Source organism: Antechinus flavipes, chromosome 2 (assembly GCF_016432865.1).
Source record: "Antechinus flavipes isolate AdamAnt ecotype Samford, QLD, Australia chromosome 2, AdamAnt_v2, whole genome shotgun sequence".
NCBI lineage: Eukaryota > Metazoa > Chordata > Mammalia > Dasyuromorphia > Dasyuridae > Antechinus > Antechinus flavipes.
Window position 1 is genome coordinate 33,601,521 of NC_067399.1, and position 27,183 is coordinate 33,628,703.

At 42.4% G+C, this 27,183-nt stretch overlaps 1 protein-coding gene across 1 annotated transcript in view; it reads right to left on the bottom strand.

Moving 5' to 3' along the window:
- CHMP3 (charged multivesicular body protein 3) overlaps nt 1-20,206 on the bottom strand; it is a 39,069-nt gene extending 18,863 nt beyond the window's left edge. The window contains exons 1-2 of the mRNA XM_051974396.1: nt 20,048-20,206; nt 13,038-13,098 (exon numbers count right to left, since the gene is read on the bottom strand). Coding sequence (XP_051830356.1) covers nt 13,038-13,098; nt 20,048-20,092 — 106 coding nt within the window. The 5' untranslated portion in view covers nt 20,093-20,206. The remainder of the gene's footprint in view (nt 1-13,037; nt 13,099-20,047) is intronic.
- Between the last annotated feature and the right edge of the window lie 6,977 nt (nt 20,207-27,183).

The following is a 27,183-nucleotide window of genomic DNA, read 5'->3' on the forward strand; positions in this document are numbered from 1 at the left end:
TGCTCTTGAACTTAGATCAAATCCTTCTTTTACCAGAACTAAGACCCAACACTCCCACTAGAGCCAGATCAAGGCACACCCTATTTGGCCTAACCCTGTAATTTTAAGAACGAGGAAACTGAGTCAAATGACTTGGCTAAGATCATAGGACTCCTGAGGACAGGATCTGGACATGAAGCCAGGTCAGTGGCTGGGAGAGCTTATGGGATGGCCTACATCTACCTTAGTTTCTAGTGGTCGTATAGCATAGGCTCTCAGCTGAAGTGAGTGCTATTATTATCCAAAACAATCCTTTTACAGATAGGGAAATTGAGGCAACGAGGAGCCAAGTGACTTGCCCAGGGTCACACGAATCAGGAACTGTCTCTAAGACAGAATTCCAGCTCAGCTCTTTCTGACCCCAAGCACCACACTCTCTCCACGCTGTGCCACTTGCCCTCTTAGTCTCTGATCAAGCCCATGGAGCCAGGCTGGTCAAAGGCCTTAGAAGTCTCGGGTTCAGGGCCCATCTGGGCATCTATAGTCTTGCCTGAGGGAGGCAGCATTTATAATGGGCCTTAATGAATCTGACTGCATGAAGTTCTGTTTTAAGAACAGTATAATCATGACAAAAGAGAAATAATTGATCAGAAAAGTTTCTGTGCAAATATAATGAAAACCTAACATCTAGATCAACTCTGATGGACATGGCTCTTCTCAACAGCAAGGTGATTCAGGCCAGTTCCAAGAGACTTGTGATAGAGAAGCCATCTGCATTCCAGGGAGACTGAGTGTGGATCACAATATAGTATTTTCTTCTCTTTTTGTTGTTGTTTTCTTGCTTGGTTTTTTTTTCCCTCTCATTTTTTCCTTTCTGATCTGATTTTTCTTGTAGCATAATAAATGTGGAAATATGTTTAGAGGAATTGCACATGTTTAACCTCTATTAGATTATTTGCTACCTAGGGGAGAGGGGAGGAAAAAATGTGGAACACAAGGTTCTGTAAGGGTGAATGCTGAAAACTATCTTTGCATTTTGAAAAATAAAAACCTATTATTAAAAAAATTTAAAATAAATTATCCCAAGGTGATCACAAATGATGACATTTATGATCAGAAAAAACCCAAAAACCTATTATCTAAAATTTACGTGGATAATCGGTCAAAGACAAAACCAATTTACAAAAGCAGATATAGTAATGGATTAGATAACTTGAGTTCTAATCAGCCTGATTAGACATCAGAAATACATATCATAAAAACAACCACACCCATACTGACCAAATCCTTGCATTACTGGGAATACACCAAACATTTCAAAGTCTTATAATGAAAAAAAAAATTCATTTGAAAAATATATTAAAGATCAACATTTGTCACTGGAAAGAACTAGGGGGAAAAACAACAACAACATGAATGAGTCACAGCTGGTGAAAGACTGAAAAAACTATCAACAATAACAAATGAGGAACATCGAGGAATTTAGAAAGACATGAAATAACAAGAAATAAAATATAAGAGAAAAACACTATGTAATAACTACAATTATACAATATATTAATATTATTGATAGAAATATAAAAGACATTAATTTAAGGAAGAATAGGGGAGTGGAGGGATAGACAAGTGAGTATGGCTTATCTGGCTCAGGGAAACTCATCCCCAACAAAATGCAAAGGATGTGATGCACTGATGGTGAGTTAGGAGCAGCTATCATTTTGATAGAAGAGATGATCCCTTGGTCCACAGGAGATATTAAACAGTATTCAACAACATATCAAATCTTTCTCTTGCCAAATATATGAATATACAAAGGAAGAAAACAAGGTGTCATCAAGTTGGGGTTTTTTGGTTGTTTTGGAGGGATTTTGGAAGCATTCAGGTTTAAGTGACTTGGCCAGGGTCACACACAGCTAGATCAGATTTGCCTTCTGAATCCAGGGCCGATATTCTATTCACTGAACCACCTCACTTTCCCTATCAAATTGTTTTTGTTGTGTACTCTATTCACAGAGAAAATATAATGTGGGAAAGCTGCAGCTGGAGGCACACAAGGTAAGGGAAAGAACACCATCTTTCTAGGCAGATATTTGTTGCTATTTATTTCTTAATGTAAAATGAGAGAATTAGATTAAACAATCCTTATAGAATCCTTACAGAAAGGAAAATGGCAAATGATCAAAGTGATGTGGGAAAACTGGGACCCTAATGCACTGATGGTGGAGTGGTGAACTAATTCAACCATTCTGGAGAACAATTTGGATTATGTCTCCAAAAATATAAAACTGGGTATATTCTTTGATCCAGCAATACCATTATTAGGTCTGTATCACAGATATACCCCCCCAAAAGGGGGAGGAGACCTATATGTACAAAAATATTCCTAATTTTCTCTTTATGTGGTAACAAAGAAATAGAAATTGAAGGGATGCTCATCAACTGGGGAATGCCTGAATAGATTGTGGTTGGATTGTGATAGAAAGTTATTGTGCTCTAAGAAATAATAAATAGAATACTGTTGGAATCCTTACAAAGTGTTGTTATTAGAATTGATAGAGACAATAATTATCTAATTTAGCATGGTTCAATATGATTGATCTGATCCTACAAGGAGATGTTATGGGCCAGAACTTGAAACAAGGTGCTAAGTGGAATTGAGGAGACAATGGTTAAATCTAGTTTAGCATTGATTTAATCATACAACAAATAATGGTTTCTCAGTGATATAATGATTGGTGTGTACTCAGTGTACAGCATATAAGCAAGAAGCTCTCAGGGCCAAAGAGTACTCTGGGAGATTGAGAGCTGGGAGTGAGTGGAGGCGACAGTTGTGAAGATTCAGAGGGAGCTGGAGGCGGCAAAGGACAAGCTGCAAGAGCTCTTGGAACCAAGGAGGGAGATAGGCCTCTAAGAAAGCTAACTGAGCCCAAGGAAAGAGACAAGACTTGGAAGGAGAAAATAAACATTTGGATTTTTTTCAGCTGGCTATATTTGAGGTGATTATTATATGGAATCGAAACTAAGGCTGCCCCCAGAAAACCTCCCCAAGAAACCTGCTCCCAAAGAACCATCACATAAAAAAGAAGAGAACACTACAGGATACTTTCAAAATAATGTGGCAAGATCTATAAACTCATACAAAGTGAAATGAGCAGAACGAGAACACTGTACATAATAACAGCAATACTGTATGATAATTAACTGTCAATGACTTAGCCATTTTCAGCAATACAATGATCTAAGATAATTCTGAAGGATTTGTGATGAAAAATGCTGTCTGCCTCCAGAGAAAGAACAAATTGGAGGCGAATGCAGATAGAAACTTCTTTATTGAAAGGGGAAAGAGGTGGTTGGTCTGTGTTTTCTTTCACAATGTGAATAATATGGAAGCATGTTTTACATGACTATATGTGTATAACCTAGATCAGATTTCTTGCTTTCTCAATAAGAGAAGAGGGAAAGAAGGGAGAAGGAAAATTTGCAACTCAATTTTTTTAATTATAGCTTTTTATTGACAGAACATATGCATGGGTTTTTTTCAACATTGTCCCTTGCAATCACTTCTGTTCCAACTTTTCCCTTCCTTCCCTCCACCCTCTCCCCTACATGGCAGGCAGTCTCATACATGTTAAACATGTTAAAATATATCTTAAATACAATATATGTGTACATATTTATACAGTTCTCTTGTTCCACAAGAAAAATTGGATACAGAAGATAAAAATAATCTGGGAAGAATAACAAGAATGCAAGTAGTCCACATTCGTTTCCCAGTGTTGTTTCTCTGGGTGTAGCTGATTCTGTCCAGCATTGATCAACTGGAACTGAATTGGATCTTCTCATTGCTGAAGAGATCCACTTCCATAAGAATTTATCCTCATACAGTATTCTTGCTGAAGTGTATAATGATCTCCTAGTCCTGCTCATTTCACTCAGCATCAGTTCATGTAAGTCTCTCCAAGCCTCTCTGTATTCATCCTGCTGGTCATTCCTTACAGAACAATAATATTCCATAATATTCATATACCACAATTTACCCAGCCATTCTCCAATTGATGGGCATCCATTCAATTCACAAACATTCTTGCACATACAGATCCCTTTCCCTCCTTTAAGATCTCTTTGAGATATAAGCCCAGTAGAAACACTGCTGGATCAAAGGGTATGCACAGTTGATAACTTTTTGAGCATAGTTCCAAATTGCTCTCCAGAATGGCTGGATCTGTTCACAACTCCACCAACAATGTATCAGTGTCCCAGTTTTCCCGCATCCTCTCCAACATTCATCATTATTTTTTCCTGTCATCTTAGCCAATCTGACAGGTGCAGAGTTGTCTTAATTTGCATTTCTCTGACCAACAGTGATTTGGAACACTCTTTCATATGAGTAGAAATAGTTTCAATTTCATCATCTAAAAATCGCTCAACTCAAATTTCATTTATTTATTTATTTTTAAATAACTTTTTATTGATAGAATCCATGCCAGGGTAATTTTTACAGCATTATCCCTTGCATTCACTTCTGTTCCGATTTTTCCCCTCCCTCCCTCCACCCCTTCCCCCAGATGGCAAGCAGTCCTTTACATGTTGAATGGGTTGCATCAACTCAAATTTTTTAAATGAATGTTAAAACACTTTTTAGATGCAACTGGAAAAAAATTTAATTCTATCTCTTACTAGTCATAAATCTTTGATTCTGTGATAGTTAGCTATTAAACTATACTATTTCTGAGGTCCTGTCCCATTTTTAGAATATGTGAGTCTACCAACTCTTGTCAATGACACAAAATCATAGTGGAAAAACAGGAATGAAAAGAGTTAAAGGAACAAAAGGAGAATTGAAACTCATTCTCTCCTAAGAGTTTTTTTTAAAAGGACTTCTGAAGTCCATCTAATATCTGTACGGAACAACAGACGTTATCAGCTAAATGGGACATTCTGAAACATTCAGGAGCATATAGATTTCATTTTCTTACATCATTTCTAGCCTAGTCCTTCTCCAGATGCTTCATGGGAACAGGGAGCTGTCTGTAAGAATGGCTCATTAAAAGGCTATTTCTCAGGATTTGAGCTATCTGGAAAAAGTGGAAACAAATTCCCCTGGGCAGAGAACAACTTATAGCCTGAAAAGCTCTTTGGAACAACAATTCTATCTTAGCTATTAGGCTAATAAGGCTCAGTTCTACCTAGTTTAGACACTTTTTCCTCCGTATTCAAACAGCAGTAGGTTCTTACTGTCTGCAGAATCAAATATAAATTTGTTTACCTTTGATCTACCTTCAAGCATATAAGAAATTCGACATTTAACAATGTATGCCACCCTGTGTTTGGCTACTTCTGGCCTTCTAGTCTCTTCTCATTTTGGGAGGAAGGGAGAACTTCATCCTTAATCCAACCTCCAATCCCCTTGGCAGGGGTGGTGGATGAGGTGGAGGCTTATAACAAATATTTAGAGCAAAGCAAAACTGTCTCATGTGCATTTTGAGTACATCCCCTTTTCTTTGGATGGGCAGTGTGTGGCCTCACCGCGATTGTTCCATTGATTAGACTTTTCAAAGGTGTTACTTTTTACATTCTGTTGTTATTGTGTAAATTGTTCCCCTGATTCTGCTCATTTTACTATTTCTCTTGACAGCCTGACTTCTGCCATTTCTTACATTTCCCATTATGTCCATTAGCCATAATTTGTTTTCCAACCAAAAGGCATGTACCTTAGTGCCCATTTTAGCGGGCCTTTTGGGACAGAGACCTTGCAGTGGCAGAAAGGGTGAAAGGGCTTGACAACTTCAATGGATTGGAGTGGGAGGCAAACTCCAAACTGCATTCTGAAATGGCTGCACCAGTGTATGATGTCATCAATAATGCATCTGCCCTTCCCACAATTGTCATCTTCCCTTTTTGTCATCTTTGCCCGTCTGATAAGTGCAAAGTGGGACCTCAGAGTTGCTTTATTTTGCATTTTCCTAATTATTAGAGACTTGAAGAATGATCTTATTGCTGTTGACAGCTTGGATTCCTTTCTCCGAATGGCCTCTCCAAATTCTTAGATCATTTATCAATTTGGGGAATGGCTCTTGTCTTTATAAATTTGCATGTGTTCCTTAGTTAGCTTGAATAGGCGATATCTATCAGAGAAACTTGCAGTAAAGATTTCTTCCCCAATTACCTGTCTCCAGCTGGCTTTATGTAAGAACTCATTAATTTTATGTAATCAAAACTTACCATTTTATCTCTTGTTATCCTCTCAAGACCTTATTTGGAGAAAAACTCTTATCCAATTCATGAATCCAAAAGGTGGTCTCTTTTCTCCCTCCTTTGATTTATGATATGACCTGTTAAAGTCATGTAACCATTTAAAGCTTAATAGATGGTGGGATGCATTGGTTACTTCTGCAGGCTGCCTTTGGATTTTCTTGAAAGTTTTTTTAAAAATCAGTTGAGTTCTTAGGGTACTTTAGGGTCTCTCTACATTCTGAGCACTAAGCTTCTATCTGCTGTTTCTTTAGATTATAAATCTGCTTCATAGATGTGTCTTTCCTTTTTAACCATAAGAACAGGTTTGAGGACTATTGCTTTGTTGTAGGTAGACTTTTGAAATCAAGCATGGCTGGGATATTTCTTTCCAAATTCTTTTTTCATAATTTCCCTTGAGATAAATGATCTTTTGGTCTTCCATTTGAGTTTCATAATTATATTTTACAGCACTATAAGGTAATAATTTGATAATTTAATTGATTTCAATATTGTGATTTTTATTATATTGATTTAGCCTATCCATAAACAATTGCAATTTCTCCAGTAACACAGGTATTTCTCCAATAACTTAATTTTTTAAAAAGGAGTTTCTATTTGCATTTATATGTCTTGATGGATAAATTGCCTAATATGTCATAACACATGTAGTTATTTGGAAAGGAATTCATCTTTTCCTGATGGGTTTCATTGATTATACACAGCAATAGTGATGATTTGTGTGGATTTATTTTTTATCCTGCAAGTTATTATTTCAATTAATTTTTAGCTAATTACCTGGGATTCTATAAGTAATCCAATGATATCACATGCAAAAGTGATAAATGTATTTTCTCTTGGCCAGTGCTTACTGCCTCAATACTTTTTCTTTAACAGCTAGAGCTGACATTTCTGACATTCTGCCAAATGGAAATGCACAACCTTACTTTATCCCTGATATTATAGAAAGGATCTCTATTTTATCCTCATTACATATAATGGTAGCTCTTGGTTTTAGATACTATTGACCATATTATGGAAAAACCATTTATTCCTGTAGTTTTTTATATTTAATAAAAATAGCTTTGTACTCTGTCAAAAGCTTTTGCTGAATGTATTGACATAATTGTGATTTTTATTGTGTTGTTATTAATATAGTCTATTATGCATATTGAACCAACACTAAATTCCTGGTATAATTCTTTTAACTATGCTAATATAGATTTTGCTAATATTTCACTAAAATGTTTATACTGACATTTATTAGAGATACTGGCACATAGTTTTCTTTTTTCCTTATTTAGACTAACAGCTTTTTATATTAAAAAAGAATTTGGTAAAATTCCTCCTTTTCTTAATTTTTCAAACAGTTTATGTAATATTAGAATCAACTGTTCTGTGCCTACATGATAAAATCTACCCATAAACCCATCAAGTCCTGGGAAATTTTTCTTTAGGTGTTGATTTATGTCTTGTTTTAATGTTTTTTTTCCTTCTGAAACTTGGTTATTTAAACTATTAAACTATTTTCTCCTAAGTACTTTGTTTTACTGACTGTCTCTCGTGATGATATCAGAGTTTTGAGAGGACCCTTCTTTCTTCTCCTATTAGTACATAAAACACTTCATACTTCTTTAGTTCCTTCTTATTGTTGAGGTCTAGCTTATCACTCAAATTTACCTTTTCCTTCTTTTTTCAGGACCTCTACTCTACCAAGTCACAGAAGCCTCCTTACCCTAGAAGTTCACTTCATTTGGGTAGCCCATTCCTCTAGTACAGGGGTCCTCAAATTTGTTAAATAGGGGGCCAGTTCATTGTCCCTCAGACAGTTGGAGGGCCAGACTATAGTAAAAAAAAAAACTCTTTTAAATAAAGAAACTTCATAGCCCTGGGTGAGGGGATAATCGTCCTCAGCTGCCGCATCTGGCACTCGGGCCAGAGTCTAATAGATCCTGCCTCGATATCTTTCCCACTCACTCCTATGTCACTCTAACTGCACAGCCTCCTTTTATGTATTATCTTCCCTCATTAGAATGCCAGGTCCCTGAGGACAGGAACTGTCTTTCTACTTGCATTTGCATTTCTAGCATTTACCACAGAGCCTGGCAAACAGTAACTCTTAGTCGACTGGATCTTAACTCTTGTATTTACAATTCAAATTTTTTATTTGATTATACTTCTTTTCATCAGGAATGCTTGAAAAATGCTTCAGTTTCACTAATGCCCTATTTCTTCCATTGTTAAAAGTAGATTCGGTTTTGCTGGGTAAGTTATTCTTTGTTTTAAAGCTTTACCTCTTGCCTTCGCCACATTGTATTCCAAGCTCTTCTCTCCTCTGGTGGTAGCTGCCAAATCTTAGGAATGGTGACTGTGTCTCCTTGGTAAGATGAACTTTGTCTCTGGCTGCTTGGAGTACTTTTTCTTTGACCTGGAATTTCCCAATTTGGGCTAGGATGTTCCCAAAAGTTTTCATTTTAAAGTTTCTTTTAGAAAATGAATCACAGTTCTGGGAAGTTTTTATTCAAAATTTCTTGAAATATGATATCTGAGCAATTTTTTCTTTTCTTTTTTTTTTTCCAGAGCTGGAAGGGAGTTTTTTAGTTTTCTAGCAGGAAGGAAGAAAACAAGCATTTTTTAGGCATTGTGCTAAGTACTTTTACAATTATAACTGATCCTCACAGAGCCCTAGATCATACAGTTAGAAGTGTCTGATGCAGGATTTGAACTTGGGCCCAGTGTTTTAACCACTGCACATCTAGCTTCCTAGCTAGTGGCCAATGATTCTTCTCTCTCTCTCTCTCTCTCTCTCTCTCTCTCTCTCTCTTTTTCTTCCTCTTTCTTTTTTTTTTTGAGATTTTATAGTTTTTTCTGGGTGGTTGTTTTTTTTTTTTTTTTTTGGTGGAGAAAGGAGAGTCTTTTTAGTTTTAATATTTTTTTGTTGTCTCATGGCGTTATTAACTTCTATTTGGTTCATTCAAATCTTGAGAGAAGCTGTCACTTGCATCAGGCTTCTAGATTTTGCTCCTAGGTGTTCATCCTCCTTCCAAGTCTTTCCTCTAGAGTTCTCTCTTCAGTCATAAGATGCTTGTTACCTTTTTGATCGATTTCTTCTAGGAATTCTAGTTGGCCAGTGGCCAAGCTGTGTTTTCTTAAGGTTGTTTGTAGACCTTTCAGAGTTACCATTCCCTTCTTTTGGGTTTGTATTTTGGGCATCCACAACTCCCTACGAACCATCACCGATATGTCTTTTATTCTTTGTTTAAATAATTGTTTGCGTAGTGAAGACTTTATTAGCCACTCATTATGTTCTGGGCATTGCGCTGGGAATACAAACAAAGTAAAACAAAATGGCCCCTACTCTTGAGGAAGGCAGCTAGATGGCTCAGTGGATAGAGTGCCAGGCCTGGAATCAGGAAGACTCCTCCTCCTGAGTTTAAACGTGACCCCAGACACTCACAAGTTCTGTGACCTTAACCCTGTTTGCTTCAATTTCCTCAACTGTAAAATGAGCTGGAGAGAGAAACAGCAAACCGCTCCACTATCTTTGCCAAGAAAATTCTGAATGGGGTCACGAAGAGTTGGGAACCAGTGAACAGTAATTCTTGAGGAGCTTTCATGAAATGAGAGAAAGGTCAAACATGACAAAGAGCAGGGAAGCTGAGGGGAAGGAGAGGGAAGGAAAGCGGAGGGCAGGAGCAGAGTGGAGAAGGAGAAGAATGGGGAAGGAGGCTGCCAGAGTGGGATCAAACTCAGGCTGGCACTAACAGCGGTCTGCAGTGAGCTGAGCGGACTCAGGTGAGCAAGACTAGGATTCCTTACAGAGAACAGGTCCTGGCGCTGAGCCTGAAATGCAAGTGGGCAAGATTGCTCCTGAGGAGGAAGAAGAGCCCAGAGAACCAGGAGCGCTGAGAGGGTCTCCAGAGAATGTCTGCCCTCTCTGGCCAGAATCACCTGAGGCCCAAGCCAGCTTCCCTCCCAAACTCTACAATTCAGTCAAGCTGGACTTCTTGCCTTCCTCTCACATGACTTCATCTCCAGTCTCCATGCTCTTGCCTTGGCCATGTTTCCTATAAGTGCCAGCACTTCCGAAGCATCATTGTTTATTCTGTTTCTAGTCTAGCTATTCTTATATTTGCACATACGGTGAGCTCACTGGGAACAGGGTTTGTTTCATTCTGTTCAAGAGCTCCCGTGGCTCCTAGAACAGTGTAGCTTCTCACCTCGTGTTGGCTAATTGGCGAATTCCTCTATTGATACAGTCTAAGCTTTCCTGGCCTAGCTGGCCCTGTAGACATTTGTGCTCCAATGGCATAGCTCACGAGAATCTCTGGTCATACTTATCACAAAATAAAAACTGGTATCCTTACTTTACAGTCACAGGTTAGTCTGTCTGGATCAACTTCCTTTGTCTCTTTCTAGCCTTAGATGAGCTCCATTTCCTATATTCTACCCCAATGCCCATGAACTTGGGACAATAACAGGACTCAAGAAGGGTTTTGTTGGTCTGGAGCCAAGAGACCTTAGCAAAGAGCCTTGGAGCCAACTAAGACTAGAAAGGCCAGAAAAAAACGAATTCAGTTCTTTTGTATGGCCGGTGGGTACAGCTGTCTGGAGGCCTCAGAAAAAACCCTGAAATCTGGATCACCACAATTCCATGATCACCTGCCCACATTCCTTCTCGGTTATAGCAACAGGCTTCTTCTCTCTTGGCCAATCAGCCTTCTCTGAAAGGACTGCTCCTACAACGTGAACCCGCTGTGCCATTTCCCTGCTACCATCCCGATGGCTTCTTGGCTTCCACAAGTCACAAAGGAAAACTGGCCTCCTTGCTTTATAAGGGTTAAGTGGGAAGTACAAACAAGTACAGTAGACCACAAGTCAGCATCAATAAATGGGCAAGGGACCAAGCAGTCTTACAGTGCCTGCTGTGTGCCAGGGGATGATAGGTGCTGGGACCATGTCCACCCTAGATTAAGAAGGGCACTAGTAAGAAGCACCTATCTATCTACCCCATTGCTTCCAGCATCATGGACAGACTTTCAGCTCCCTCCAACCAACCTCTCTCCAGTCTAACCTCATGTTAATCACGCTCAGACACTCGACAATCTGGCCAAAACGGACTACTTTCTGTTCCCCAAACTCACATGCTCTTGATGTCTGAAATCCTTAGATAGGAATATGGTTACCTTTATTTTAGATGTATGGGATTTTTTCTTCTGTCTCTATTCAAGTGAATATACTAAGGAATACTGACCCTGAAGATCAATTTAAACATTATCAGAATTTCTTCTTTTAAGAATCTATTATGCTGTGGATCGGGTACTTTTACTTACCAATATTAGTATTCTTTGACCTCTTTTTCAACCTTTATTATACACTGCTTTAAGATTTACAGAAAAACTTTCTTCAAAACAACATGTGAAGCAGGTATTGTGAGCAATATAACATGAGGAAACTGAGGTCTCTTAAGAGATTCCTGTGGAAATATTTTTGGAGGACCAGAAAGATTCCATCACTGATATCATGGCACCCATTACATGACACCTCAGCATTAACACCACGTAAAATTTTATTTTTATACATAGATGAGGATTCAACATTTGAGGATTTTGTCCAAGCAGCTCTGACTTTATAATATAATAAACCTTCTATTCTCACGTCATGGCCAAGAATACATACCATGTTTTAATTAATTAACACATTTAAGGGTGACTAAGCTTTTTTGGTAAACTGTATTTGAAAATTATCTTATTCTAATCCCGCTTTTAATAGGTGGCTTCCTCTGGTAAAAGGACACTCCTGACCCAAAACACATTTCCAACTCCTATCCACATCCATTCCCTGTATCAGTGTTTCTAAGGGGATACTGGGGAATATCTTGCTAATTATTCAAGCTATTTTTTATCCCAAATTTTTTTTACAATCACAAGCTTCACAAGCACAGGATGGGGGAGGCCCAACAGCAATTTGTTTTGCTTTTTTAGTCAGCTACAAACTCAGTAAGTGAGTAGTATAATGTGGCGGTCAAAGCACGCAATGTCACCCTGAGCTCAAGAAGGAGCATCAGCTCCTGGAAGAAAGGAGAGTCCCTCTGAGGGTTGCCTGGTCAGACCTCTGGAGAACCGCATTCAAGACTGGGCCCAGCAGTGCAAGACAGACAATGATCTGGAAGTAGCTAAGAATGTTTCGCCAGGCAAATGTGGTATCAGCCTTCAAATATGAAGGGCTGTCCTGGGAGGAGGGATTACACTTGTTCTGCCTGGCTCCTGTTGTCCATCCCCTCCCAAGAAACTGAGAGGTAAAATAGGGCCTGATGTCAAGAAGAGCTTCCTCAAGAGCCCGTCCAGAAGCAGTTCTGGCTGTCTGAGGAGGGTCCCCCTGGGATGGTCCAGAGGTTTGTCGAGGGAAGGAAGGGATTCCATCTCCAAAAATCTGTGAGACTTATCACTGTCACTCTTCATGTTAGGTCAATACTTCAAATCTCCTCTACTGAGAACATAATATCCTCAAATTATAACCAAGTTATTTATAATAATTTAGTGTCTGGTATTTTTTCCATTCATGTGTATACAATTTTTTCATTTAAATTTTACAAAAGACTTCTTTACAAAGTTAAGTTTTCCCCTCTTTTTATCCCTTAGACAAAATTCAAAGCTTATCAAAATTTATTTCTTTATTCTTCTAATATTCAACATAAAATAAACATGAAAAGGAACCAAATACATCCCCCAAATATGCTGGCAAGGAATTTTTGTTATGTTATTATTATACCAAAAGAAAGAGCATGAATCAAGGTAAAGAATGCATAAAAGGGTAAGATCATTTACCTCTTATTTGCCTGTCAACTACTCTCATTTCTTTCCTGATCTTCAACGACCATTCATTGACCTAAAGGGGGAAAAAAAACTACCATGAGATGCTACCTCTAGGCAAGTCATTCAGTTTTATTTTATTTTTTTTAATACTTTATTTTATTTTATAATAACTTTATATTGACAGAATCCATACCAGGGTAATTTGAGTCATTCAGTTTTAAACATGGAATATGAACATTTCATTATTTTGCATGAAGCTGACCTTGTGGGCGGCACATACACAAGTCTATTTGAAAATAGGCTTTAATATCAATCGACCTTCTTTTTTATTCACTTGATAGGCACAAAACCTAATGGATAAAAGAGAAACTTAGCCCAGACGTACTTTGACTTGATCCTGAAAAACTCTTCTTTTTTAAAGACCAGGCCATCTTGGGCTTGGCATGAAGGAATACTCTCAGTCACCTAGTCCACCCAATCTCTCATGTTACAGATGAGTAAACTGGGGCCCAAACAGGCTGAGTGGCTGCCCAAGGCTAAACAAGTGACTCAGTGGCAGAACTGGCACTCAGCTCCAGGCTTTCTGATATAAAGGATGGTTCTTTAGTCACCAGTTAACAGAGATACAAATCAGAGAGATTTTGCCATGTTCTCCCCAGCCTAGAGTCTCTCCCTTGGCCCTCCATGCCTCCCTGAGCCTCCTTCTCTGCACAGACTCCTGCCTACCATGCCCCTATTTGTGTTGCATTTCCAATTTGGACACTGGCTCTTTCAGTATTTCATCACCACCTCATGGTTACTGATCATGGCCCGGCCTCTGATTTGATCAACTCTGTCTGACTCTCTGGGACTCCGCTGGGGGTTTTCCTGGCAGAGATGTTGTGGCAATCCGCCAATTCCTTCTCTGGCTCATTTACAGATGAGGAAACTGAGTCAAATAGGTTAAGTAAATTGCCTAGGGTCACACAGTTACTAAGGGTCTGAGGATGGATCTGAACTCAGGTCTTCCCAACTCCAGAGCAGGCTCCGGAACTCCACCCGCTGCGCCCGGCTGCCCATAGCTCAGCTCAGCAGACAGCAAAGGTTTCAGCAACTCTCCCACCCCTCATTCATTCTGGAAAGCAATTTGGAACTACCCTGGAAAAATGGCTACAAATGACTCAAGAGGACAGATGTAAAAAGGAAGAAAGAATGGTCCTTCTATCCCAAAATAGTCACATCAGAGCCTTTTGTGGTAGCACAGAAATGGAAAGCAGATGTCCCCTGAGGAAGTACCCGGAATCTAATGGATACTATGGTGTCCCATGAAACCGCCAACAGGAAGAAGGGAGAAGCACGGGGAGAAGGCACCCACAAACTGGGGACCCTGGAGCCAGCAGAGGCAGGAAAACCACGCCCGTGCAAACTCTCCAGAAGGCCGCTCCTGGCAGTGCCCGCCCGGTCTGGTCCAGATAAGGAGAGGCCTCTGGGGAGGGCTGGCTCCCTCGGACACAGGAAGAAGGCCGGATACAGTGATGAAAGAGAGGAGCTGCATTTCAGACTTCTCATTCTTGGCCCAAATGTCACCGGAAGCCCTCGGACTCGTGCTGGGTGAGCTCGGGCGGGAAAGGGCCTTCCCCACTGGCCCGCTCTGGCTGCCAGCCGGCTCCCATCGTCCCGCCCCCCGACTTGGGGCTGGGCCAGGCTCTTCACGAAAAGAACTCTTGGCTATTCACAATCCGCTTTAACAGACAAGACATCTAGAGTCATGAGGACCAACAGTGGGCACTCACATTGTACCATGTGCAGGAATGATGCAATGGACCCAAAAGGGAGACCCAGGGAAGGGCCCCCCTCAAAACCTCCCGATCCTCTCTCCTTCCAGGCCTGACTTCACTAATTGTTACACACACACCTCAGGACCAACCCTCTGACAGCCCTCCCTCCATAGCCTGCCCACCACTGCCCCCGAGGGCTTCCCTCATCCAGCCTCTGAGAGCTGAGCCCCAAACTCTCCAGGTCCTTTCTCTGTCGCACGGCTCAAGTCCAGACTCCTTCGCCCAGTATTCTGTGTGGCCCCCAGCCAGACCCCAGTCTGTCTTTTCAGTCTTGCCTCATAATGTTCTCCCCACAACTGCTGCTCAGTAGCTTAGGTCATGGCCCCATTTGAGGATTTCTTGGCAGAAATGCTGGAGTCATACAGAATTTTCTTCTGCAGCTCATTTTCCAGATGAGGAAACTGTGGGTTCTGACAAATATGCGGTTTCTGCTTCCTGCACAAATACTGGAGTGTCCAACCTCTGTGTGCATCCTCCATTTTAAAAGTTTCCAGGGCACGTCTGAGGTAAGGGATTTTGACTTCTGAGTTGGGGCCTTATCAGGCAGTGGATTGGAAGGTCCAAGAGGGCAGAGCCAAGAGCTAGCATTTAGAGAGCATTTTAGGATTTACACAGCACTTGATATATCCAACTCACTGAATCCTCTCAACAGCCCTGGAAGAAAAGCTCATTTCTTACCCCCTCACTTTACAGATGAGGAAACAGGCCCAGAGAGGTTAAATGATTTGCCTAGGGTCACACAGCCAAGTGTCTGAGGCTGGACTAGAACTCAGGCCTTCTTGACTTCAGGCAGGCACTTGATCCACAGACTTTAGAGCACGGCGCTTGGCACATCACGAGCTCTGTTGAAGGAATGTGTGTTTGTAGGCCCTCCAAAGGTCATAAGATCCTTGATGGTGACCTTGGGGGGGTCTGTCCCCTCATGGGCTTGATGCTTCCACAGACTAACTGCACAATCACAGCTTGGGAGATCCTACCATCAGCTCAAAACCAAATCTCCCACCCCCATCCTCCACAACTGATCAGTGGCAAAATTAAAATTCCCTCATCATCTCCAGCAGGACCCCTCACCCCCTGCCTCTCACTGCCTATTTTTCTGTACAAATGTTCTATCTTTCCAGAAGATTTAAGTTCCTTGAGAAGGCTAGGGACAGTCCCTTTGATCTGCACCACTTAGCTCAGCCTGTTATTCCCCTTCCTGTATCCTATCTTCCAGCTATAACACCATTCTCTGAAACTGCCCCGCCCTGTTCTGCCTCCTGGTTCTTGCACATGCAGCCCTCGTACATAGAACAGTCCTTCCCCCAAATCTCTGACAATGCAAGACCTTCCTTCCTGAGAGGTCCCTCATCTCTCCTCCAGCATGAGCGACGTTCGATCCTCTCCTAATCACGTGTAACATGGAGCGTTCTGTCTGCCCTCCTGGACTCCTTCCTTGAGGGAAGGCAAGCTAATGTCTCTTCATCTTTGTGCCTAGTACAGTGCACTGCATTAATTAATGATCACTGAATTCTGCAACTTCCTAACTTAAAATTTTCGATGGATCTCAACTAAATAATTTCCAAACTCAAGACGCTACATACAACCCTTCCAAATTCTGACACCATGTTACCTTGTCATCCTTCCCTTTAAATCTCCAGACCTGTTCTACATAAGTCATTTACTCTATTTCTTATAATAACTTTTCTTTTAAAAAAATGTTTAATAATAGCTTTTTATTTTCAAAATACACACAAAGATAGTTTTCAAGATTCACTCTTGCAAAACCCTGTGCTCCAAATTTTTCTCTTTCTCCTTCCCCTAGACAGCAAGCAATTCAATATAGGTTAAACATGTGCAATTCTTCTATATGTATTTTCACATTTATCAGGCTGCACAAGAGAACCCAGATCAAAAAGGAAAAAAATGAGAAAGAAAAAAAAACAAGCAAGGAAACAACTACAATAAAAGAGGTGAAAATATTATGTTGAGATCCACATTAAGTACCCACAATTCTCTTTCTAGATGCAGATGGCTCTCTCCATCACAAGTCTATTGGATTGGCCCCCATCACCTCATTGTTGAAAAGAACCAAGTCCATCACAGTTTATCATCACATAATCTTCTTTACTATGACAACCAAACAAAATTACTAGGCGTCCTTCCATAAGTCCTTCCTTTTCCCTATTCAAACTATTCTGTTCACCTATCATTTCCCATTAACTGTCTGCTGACAAACATAATATAGAGATTCTCAACTTTTCCATTCCTCATGCCTCTGGGCTATAAAGCAAACTTCCCAATCTTCCTATTCAATAGAACAGTAAAGATCCTAGAATTTATTATTAGCCATAAGTGTACAGCTCTCCAAGGTTTTGCAAAATGCCTTCTTTATGTCATTTGACAGGACCCTCGGAACAGAGGTCAGTGTTATTCCGACTTTATAGATAAAGAAACTGGAGCTGGGAGAAGTTAGCTTGACCAAAGTCCCGCAGCTGACAAAATGGGACTATTCTAACTCATCTCTTTTTGCTTCCAAGTGCAGCCCTCTCTCCAAAGTGGCCATTCTGGGTAGGCCAGGTAGAAAACTTCTGTTTTAACTTTTCTGCAGGACCCAGTTAAATTGTGACCTCATCCCTGTATTAGACCTGACCACCCCTGACATCTCTGAATTCCTAAGATGCTGATTTAGGTTGTACTTATTCATACTTGTCTTATTTCCCCTAACACAACCCTATTAAACACTACAAGCATCCCTTGTAGGAAGCTTTCCTTGACTGTATAGCAAACGCCATGTTTTTGCTCCCTTTGTTTGCACCCCGCAATCCCTCCCGTAACAGAGGATGTCCCAAAAGTCTTGGGGCGGTTTTAAGCTGGAACACCTGGTGTGTGCATTAGGCCCACATCCATTCTGCTAGACTGCCAGATCCGGAGGGCAGAAGTGGGCCGTCTCCCAGGTGGATCTCTTCCCCGCACCTGGGCGGAGGGCGCCCCTCGGAGGAGGTTCTCGGCCAGTGCACCCAGAGTTGCGCGGCTTCGCCCTGTTCACAGCCTGTTCTGGGCCCGGGTCAGTCTTGGCCCATGATGAAGTCGCCTCCTCGCCGGCTGAGCAGCTGCTGGGCCGGCCGGGCTCCTTTTCAAGAGCTCCTCCTTCCCAGGCCTACAAGCGGGGGGACAGGCCGCCTTCTCTGCAGATGCAGACAGATACCTCGGAAGCGGTAAACGATGAGATCAGCTTTCTGATCTCGGGGCGAACCGGAGGAGCCAGTTTTGCTAGGGCTGATCCCGAGCTCTAACAGAGCCTGAGCACCAAACCCGGGCCGGCACAGCGCCCCGCACAAACGCACACTTGGGCAACGTCGGATCAGAGCGCTCCGTGCTAAGCCCCGGGGATACAAAGCGAGCCTGCCCTCAAGGAGCTCCCGGGAAGGGCAGGTAGCCAGGCACAAACAAGCCGCCCCGGGGCAGAAGCAGAGCTGGGCACGAGCCGCTCCGCCTGTGCTCTGGGGTGGCCTCCTGAGGGACATTTAGCGAGGTCTGAAAGGACATCTGGGAGTTAAGAAGGGCAAGGGAAGGATATGGGTCAAGCAGCGAGCAAAGGCCCCAGGGCGGGAGATGAGCAGCTCGGTCTGGAAAGGGAAGTGCCCGCCAAGATCTCACTGGAGCGGCCAAAGGCCTTTCTGCGGGATCCTGGGGGACCCTGGGCAAGTGGCGCTGGGAGGCGGGCCTCCTACAAGAGAAATGAGGTCCTGAGAGAAGGGCCTCCACACTGGAAGTCTCCGCACTGAGCTGGGGCTGAGATCCTAAAAGACATCAAGAAGTCCAAAGGGGTCAGAGGTCACCGAAGGAGGGCGGCACAGAATCCAGGGCGTGGTTAACCGTGACCCGGATGGGAAGCCAGCCGATTTTGAGGAGCAGCCAAGCAAGGGACAGACCCAGAAGGGGAGCAGGGGCCAGCAGGTGCAGGAAAACCTACAACAAACTGAAAGAAACCAAGCCCCGGGCCTTTCCTGCCCATCCACCGGGTAAGATGGGCTTCCGGGGCCAGGCCCGGCTGTGGCTCTATTCCACCGAGCCATGCGCCGCCTGTTCAGAAAGCATAGGGGTGGGAGGGCCAGGGTGAGAATCCTGCCGCAGACACTCTCCGGTCGGTGAGATTACAGCATCTTAGTCTCCCGAGCCGGCAGGGTCGGCGGAGGAGGCCATGAGCCTGCCTCTGCAAATCTCCCAGCAGGAAGTAATGCAAGCATCCTGGCTGGACCAGGAGCGCCCAGGGAGCTCGGGAGCTCACCAGGGCCCCCAGGGCAGGCAGCACACGCAGAGAAGCGGGCCAGGACGTGGGGAAGGACTTAGGTCCTGTGGGTCCCGGGGGCCGAGGAAGCGACAGGGAGCCAAGGGGCATCTGTGCAGCCTGGAGGCCCCTTCCCACCTGACCTCCCTCTGTGCACTTCAAGCGCCACAAGCCCCAGACTAGGGAACAGGCACCCGCCTGGCAGGTGGGGGTTAGGAGAACCAGGCGCATGCTCCGTCCGACCCACAGTCAGGGGTGCTCTCACAGCCTCCCACAGAGGGGGAAACTGAGGCTGACAGAGGCAGTCCGGTGTCAAGCCCCGGAATCTGGCCTCAAATCACTATCAGCTGCGTAGTCCGGGGCAAGCCAGCGGGGCTCAGTTTCTCTACCTGTGAGATGAGGATAGCGCCAAGGGCACGCAAGGGCCAGGATGCAGGGAGGATCCAGAACCCAGTCCCGCAAGCTCCTCTTTGCCCCGCCCACCTAGGCTTTTCCCCGAAGCCCCGCCCTCAGCTCAAGGACCTTTCACTCAGGCCCCGCCCCACTCAGATCTCGTCCCCACCCATTCAGACCCCACTTCCCTAAGGCCCCGCCCCGCTCAGACCTTGCACCCATTCAGGCCCCCACCCTAGGCCCCGCCCTCTCCCCGGACCCCGCCTCGAGACGCCCCGGAGCGCCTTGCCTGAGGGGGGTGAGGGTGGGTTGGCCCATACCAATTCTGGGGGAAACAGGGCGGACGGGAGCGAGGGGCCAGGAGGCGAAGCGTGAGGGGAAGTGGCTTCCCTCCGTCTGGGGCGGCCCGGGATCTCTCCCTCCGCGGCAGAGGAAGTGCCTCGAAGCCCCCTCCGCCGCCCCCTTCGGCCTCCGGCCGCACTGGCTCGGCCGGGCCGCCCCTGAGGCAGAGGAGTGGGTCTAACCGCCGCCGCCCCTCTTACCAGCTCCTTGGGAGGCTTCTCTTGCGTCTTGCCGAAGAGCCCCATTGCGAACTCTATTACTCCGGACCCTTCCGCCTTCGGGTCACCGGCGCCGCGGCCGCCTGGGCGGGGCCCCGCAGACGGGGCCGAAAAGCCAGGTCCAGAAGGAAGCGGCGGCGGCGGCGGCAAAGGCTAGGCGCAGGCGCACAGGGCGACGTGTAGCCAAGGGGCGGAGTCGTACCCGGGCTTTCTGGGGAACCCACGAATCGTTCTGCGTACGCGCGAGCGCGCCGCCGAGCTGTGGGATTGGGTAAAGGCAGGACTGCGAGCGCGCCGGAAAGTAACCCGGCCGCAAATTAGGCTGAGAGCGTCCCTTTACACCGGGACGGATGTGCTGGGGCTAGTCTCCCCGGCCGGGGCCGTGGTTAACGTCGGAGTGAAAGTTTACACCTTTGATTTGCAGTCTCCTGCATAATCTAGAAGCTAGAAGGTCACTTCGACACATAGTGCACGATCTACCGGCCGCAGTGAAATGCAAAGAGACACGTGACCCAAAGGGCATCCCAAGAGCTGATATTTACATGTCGCTCCACAGATCGCTCATTTTGCCCTCACAGCCACCTAACGAGTGGTGCTATTATTATCTCGACTGGTAAACTGGAAAAAAAAATCGCATCTATTTCCCAGGATTGCTGTGGGAAGCAAACGAGATAATACTTGTAAATTGCTTCCTATGGCGTGTGAGAACCTGTGCCCGGGCCATGGAATCCACTTAAAACCTTTCTTCCCTCCCTTTCTCCTCTTTCCTTTCTGTTAGAGAGTAAGAACTCTTTGACAATTAATGGGGGAGCGGTTAAGATTGTAAGCCCGTGATGGGTAAGGTTTCCCCTTTTGCTTTTTAGAGCTGTCCCATGACCTCTGGCCAAGCACATTGTGAATCACATTTACAATAATCTAAATCAGATCAATTGATTCGGTTTTCTGAAACTTTTTAAGTGCACAATTAGAAATGTTTACCAGTCACATCCAGCTGAAGTAAGGGAAGGGTGGAGAAAGTCCTTAGCTTTTCCTGTCTGTTTTTTTATAGCCCTCCAGCTACCAGAACTACTTATAATTTGATGTAAAGATAGTTTTCAACATTCGTTTTTGTAAAACTCTGTCTTCCAATTTTTTTCTCTTTCCTTCCTCTACCTCCCTCCTCCCCAAGAGAATAAACAAAATGACAATGGTTAAACTTGTGCCATCCTTTCAAACATTTCCGTATTTGTCGTGCTCAAGAAAAGAAAAATCAAACCAAAAGGTGGAAAAAAAAACTAGGAGAAAAGAAAAGCAAGCAAGCAAACAAAAAGTGAAAATACTGTGCTTCAAATCACATTCAGTCTCCCTAGTTCTCTCCGGATGGGATGGCATTTTCCATGGGAAGTCTATTGGAATTGTCTTAGATGGGAATTCTCAGCATTGCTGAGAAGAGCCAAGTTCATCACATGATCTTGCACATATGATTTTAAAACACATACTTGTATAACTCATCCCTTGTCCTGGTACAGATCTCCTCTCTTGGTCTCTGTTGGAACTTGAGTTTTAAGAAGGAAAGGACAGATGTTGCTATTACCAACAGCTGCCATTGGGTGGATGCAGGGGGAGAAAGAACAAAACATCTTCTTAACGACCTCCCCTTTCTTCTTCTTGTCCTCTCTAGTCTCTTTAGCATCAAAGCATCTGCATGAGTCAGTGATTAGGATATAGCCCCCCTTGCTAGAATAGATGCTGTTCCTGGATTATCCTACCCATATTGGGGAAGGTTGGGGAAGGGGTTGGTGCAGCACTGCCCTGCAATTCTGATCTTGGTGAAAATGCAACAACATTGGGGTCTTTTAATCCTGCTCAAGTATTGTGCGAAAGCCTCCTTGAGCTTCTGCAAACTAAGGAAATGAGAATTTCAGTTTGTCAAACACACTATAGGACCAATGCTGTGCAGATGCTGGACACCTTCTGAGTGTCTAATCTGTGTGGGTTAGAGTGGGGCTGGAAAGTTGGTTAATGACAACGAACTATGTAACAAGGTCCTGACTCAGGAACCCCTTGCTAACTCAGGCTCAACATGGGGCATTATATGAATATATCCTATACATAGGCCTACAGTCCCACTTAGATAACCCATACATATGGCATCTGCCCATAAAACATCTCTAATGGGAGCAGTATTCTAATCCCTGAGTCCATGCAAATTACACTAATTTTTCCTCAACAGACATTGAATGGGGAAGGGAAGAGTGCTAGATACATACCTATCAAGTCTCGGTAAACATTATTGATAGACTGTCTTTCACTTTTTTGATTAATTACTTGAACATAAATCACCCATTTAGAAAGAAAGCATTTCTTGGGAAGTAAGAGGGAAGTGAAATAATCTGATCACCTAGACTATATGCCGAAAGCTTCCAAACCCTCCAGTACAACTCTGTTGCAGTCTAAATTCCAAATTCATATGCTCCTAGAGGACAGGGACTGTTGTTTTCTGTTTCTTTCCATTCTCGGTACTTGGTGCAATGTCTGGCACATAGTAAACATTTCATAAAAGCTTGACTGGGTTTTAAAAACAAGTTGGGGGGGTGTTAAAATCATTCTCAAAACTTAATAAGCTCAGGGGAACTATGCCCAAAGATCTATGAAACTGCATGTGCTTGATCCAGCCTGTATCCCAAAGAGATCATAAAAGATGGGAAAGGATCCACATGTGCAAAAATGTTTGTAGCAGCTATTTTTCTGATGGCAAGGAACTGGAAAATGAGTGAATAACCGTCAATTGGAGGACTGAATAAGTCATGGTATTTTAATATAATGGAATACTATTATTCTATAAGAAATGATGAGTTGATTTCAGAAAAGCCTGGAAAGACTTATATGAACTGATGCTGACTAGGAGAACATTATGCACAGTAACAGCAAGATGATGATGTATTATGACAGACTTAGGTCTTTCTAGCAATACAATGATCCAAGACAGTTCCAGTAGACTGGAATTGGAAAATGCCATCTGTATCCAGTAAGAGAACTGTGGAGACTGAATGTGCTTTGAAGCATACAATTTTTACCTCTTTTTTTTCTTTCCCATACTTTTTCCCTTTTGTTTTGATTTTTATTTCACAACATAGGACTAAAATAGAAATGTGTTCAAAATTATTGTATTGTATAACCTGTATTAGATTGCGTGCTGTCCCTTTGGGAGGGAAAAAAAGGAAAAAAAAAATTGGGACTCAAAATCTTTAAAAAGTTAATGTTGATATGAAAGAGTGTTCCAAATCACTATTGATCAGAGAAATGCAAATTAAGACAACTCTGAGATACCACTACATACCTGTCAGATTGGCTAAGATGACAGGAAAAAATAATGATGAATGTTGGAGAGGATGTGGGAAAACTGGGACACTGATGCATTGTTGGTGGAGTTGTGAACAAATCCAACCATTCTGGAGAGCAATCTGGAATTATACCCAAAAAGTTATCAAACTGTGCATACCCTTTGATGCAGCAGTGCTACTACTGGGCTTATATCCCAAAGAGATACTAAAGAAGGGAAAGGGACCTGTATGTGCCAAAATGTTTGTGGCGGCCCTCTTTGTAGTGGCTAGAAACTGGAAATTGAATGGATGCCCATCAATTGGAGAATGGCTGGATAAATTGTGATATATGAATGTTATGGAATATTATTTTTCTGTAAGAAATGACCAGCAGGATGAATATAGAGAGGCTTGGAGAGACTTACATGAACTGATGCTAAGTGAAATGAGCAGACCCATACACTTCGACAACGATATTGTATGAGGATGTATTCTGATGGAAGTGGATTTCTTTGACAAAGAGACCTAACTGAGTTTCAATGGATAAATGATGGACAGAAACAGCTACACCCAAAGAAAGAACACTGGGAAACGAATATGAACTATTTGCATTTTTGATTTTCTTCCCGAGTTTTTTTTTACCTTCTGAATCCAATTCTCCCTATGCAACAAGAGAATTGTTCGGTTCTGCAATCATATATTGTATCTAGGATATACTGCAACATATCTAACATATATAGGACTGCTTGCCATCTTGGGGAGGGGGTGGAGAGAGGGAGGGGAAAAATCGAAACATAAGCGAGTGCAAGGGATAATGTTGTAAAAAATTACCCTGGCATGGATTCTGTCAATGTAAAGTTATTATTAAATAAAATAAAAGAAAAAGAAAAAGAAAAAAAGAAAAAAAAAGTTAATGTTGAAAACACTCTTTAATTGTAACTGAAAAAAATTCTATTAAGTGAAAAGCAAAATTAAAAACAAAAAGGCTTGAGCTGATGAATTGACTTCCTGGTTATCTAAGTACAAAACAGCCAGAAGGAGCTCTCTGTGCTGACTGAATTTATTCTAATCCGCCTTCAAAGGAGCTAATCTAGGGTTTGTTTGTGTTTTGTTGTTCCCCTACTCCAACCCATCCCTACCAACCCAGAGTCAGAGTCCAGCCTGCCACTTGGCAACTAGAAAGGTGACTCCTGATCTTCTCAGTGATCCCCACAATGCCCAAGTCACCATTTTTTTTCCTTATTCAAAGTAAACTTTTGTTGACATTTTCTGTTTTTTTTCATCACCTTAGTATCCCAGGTATCCCTTCCAAAGAGCAGCCTATATGACAAATAGTGTGTTTTGGAGAGGAAAAAAATTCAGCACAACTGACTAATATACTGAGAGACAGAGACACACAAGGAGCAAACCTTTGAATGGCTGGAAGCCCAAGTGCTTCAGACATGTGGGAAAATCAATACCCCAGCATGCCTATTGATCCCCCAGCACTTGCACCCCTACCTAGAGACTACCAAGAACAAATTTCTATAGTAAGACCATTCTCTTCTTTTGTCTATGCTGAGATTTTATCTTGTTCCTCAGTGGAAGAGCTCATTTCTCCTTACCTAATTTATCATTTATTCAGTATGATTTCCTTGATTTCTGTCTATTGTTTGCTTGAATAAATGTGTTCTTAGTATTTGGTAGGAGGGAGCTAAACTGGCTGAGAGTAAGCTAACCATTGCTCTTCTCTTGATAGTGGCCAAGAAAAAATAGATTTATTCTAACTCTCATTAAGGACAACATAACCTCTACTCAAATATCCAAAATATCTTTATGTATCTATCTATGTAGATACACAAATAAATAGATATACAAATATCACTCTTCATTCTGTCTCTTTCTTTCCGTATATCTCCACTCTGGTGTACATCATTCCCCAATTTAAATGGGTCTTTGACCATGTGTAGTGAGGAATATGTCCCTGAGATATTGGGGGAAATGTTTTTGCCTTTGTTCTTGTTACATCTTTAAAGTAAAAATTCCTTTGTGAAAGAAAGAAAGGAAAAAAAAAACTCCTTCAGGACAGGAATTGTGTTTGCTTTTGCAGCCGGGTGGTGCAGAGAATACTATCCTGACAAGAATTCCAAGCCCAAGTAAATTTGGGGAGATTTGGGGGAGTGGTCCCAAGTGTTTGGCTTTATCCCTTCTATTAAGCAACTTTGTTTCTGGTTGGAAAATGTGGTAGTTAGGTAATGCATCAGATAGAGTGCTGAGAGAGTTGGAAAGGGGTGAACCTGGGCAAGTCATTTAATCTCTCAGTGTCTATCTCTTCATTATAGGAATAATAATAACACTTGTAAGGATAAAAGGAGTCAACATATATAAAGCTCTTTAATTTTCATTTTTTTGGGTGAGGCAATCAGGGTTAAGTCATACAGCTAATACATGTCAAAGGTCTGAGATTGGATTTGAACTCAGGTCCAGTACTCCGTCCCTGTACCACCTAGTTCTCTATATGTAAAGTTCTTTGCAAACCTTAAAGTGATACACACTCATACATATAGATGCTAACATTATAATTATTATTTTATATTTAAACCTCCAAGTGCTTAGCAAAGTGTTTAGAAGTCGTGCTTGCTTAATAAATGCTGTTTCTTTCACTTCCCTCATGGAATAAAATGCTAGGTTATTCCACCTGTAAGGCTAATGCAAATAATATTTAATATTCTTTAAGATTCTAAGGACTCTTCACGCCCTGGGTGTAGGGAGAGGAGGTAAATGATTTCCCCAAAGAACTGTCTAAGTCTTCTGTTTTTCTTTAATAAAGTGACACTAGACTAGTTATGAACAGAGATCTAGATGGGACCTTGGTCTCAATGTGACTAAAATAGTCCAGGCAAGGATCTAGGAGATTCTGATCTACAGAAGTAGCGGTAAATGAACCAAGAGAAGATGGGAAAGATAGAGTTGTTTCATCATGACTCCCGACTAGTTAAGTGGGAGGGAGGGAGAGTCAAGGGTGACAATTTTACAGGCTGGTAGATAATAGTACTAGCAATAATAATGGGAAGTTTAGGGGGAAAAGAAAGTTTAGGGGGAGAAATAAGACAAGTTCTGTCTTGGATGTGTTGAGTTTGAATTGCCCATAGGACAGGAGGAAGCGTTTTATTAAATACCTATGATATGCCAGGCATTATACTAAGCAATTTTACAAATTTTATCTCATTTGATTCTCATAACAAAACTATTGGTTAAATACTATTGTTATCCATATTCTACAGTTGAGGAAACTGAGGCAAACAATTAAGTAACTTGCTCAGAGTCTAATAAGTGTCTGAGGCTGGATTGGAACTCCAGTCTTTCTGACTCTAGACCCAGCACTTTATCCACTGTGTTATCTAATTTCTAAATTATAGCAAGATGGAAATGTCCAATAGGCAGTTGATAATATTGAACAGGAGAGAGTAACAGGAGAGATCTGGGCTGGATAGACAGATGTGAAAGTCAGCATCGTAGAGATGAGAATGAAGTCCATGAGAGCTGATGAGAGTAGAGACAGAAGGTCTTTAACTAAGGAAGCCTGTGGAGGAGCCAATAACTAGGGAAAGATTGAAGACGAGACAGAGAAAGTGTAATGGACAGGATAAATTCTCAGAGAAGATACAATAGTTTTTGAACCAAAAAAAGCATAGTAGAAGGTTGCTTTGGGCCAAAAGTGACTAGAACAAAGAAAAAGATGGGGGAAAATGTAAAGAGATTTTGGGGTGGAGTTAGGGAGAAAAGGGAATTCATACCTTTTAGTTTTCTTATTAAAATGGAAAGTAAGGATCTTCT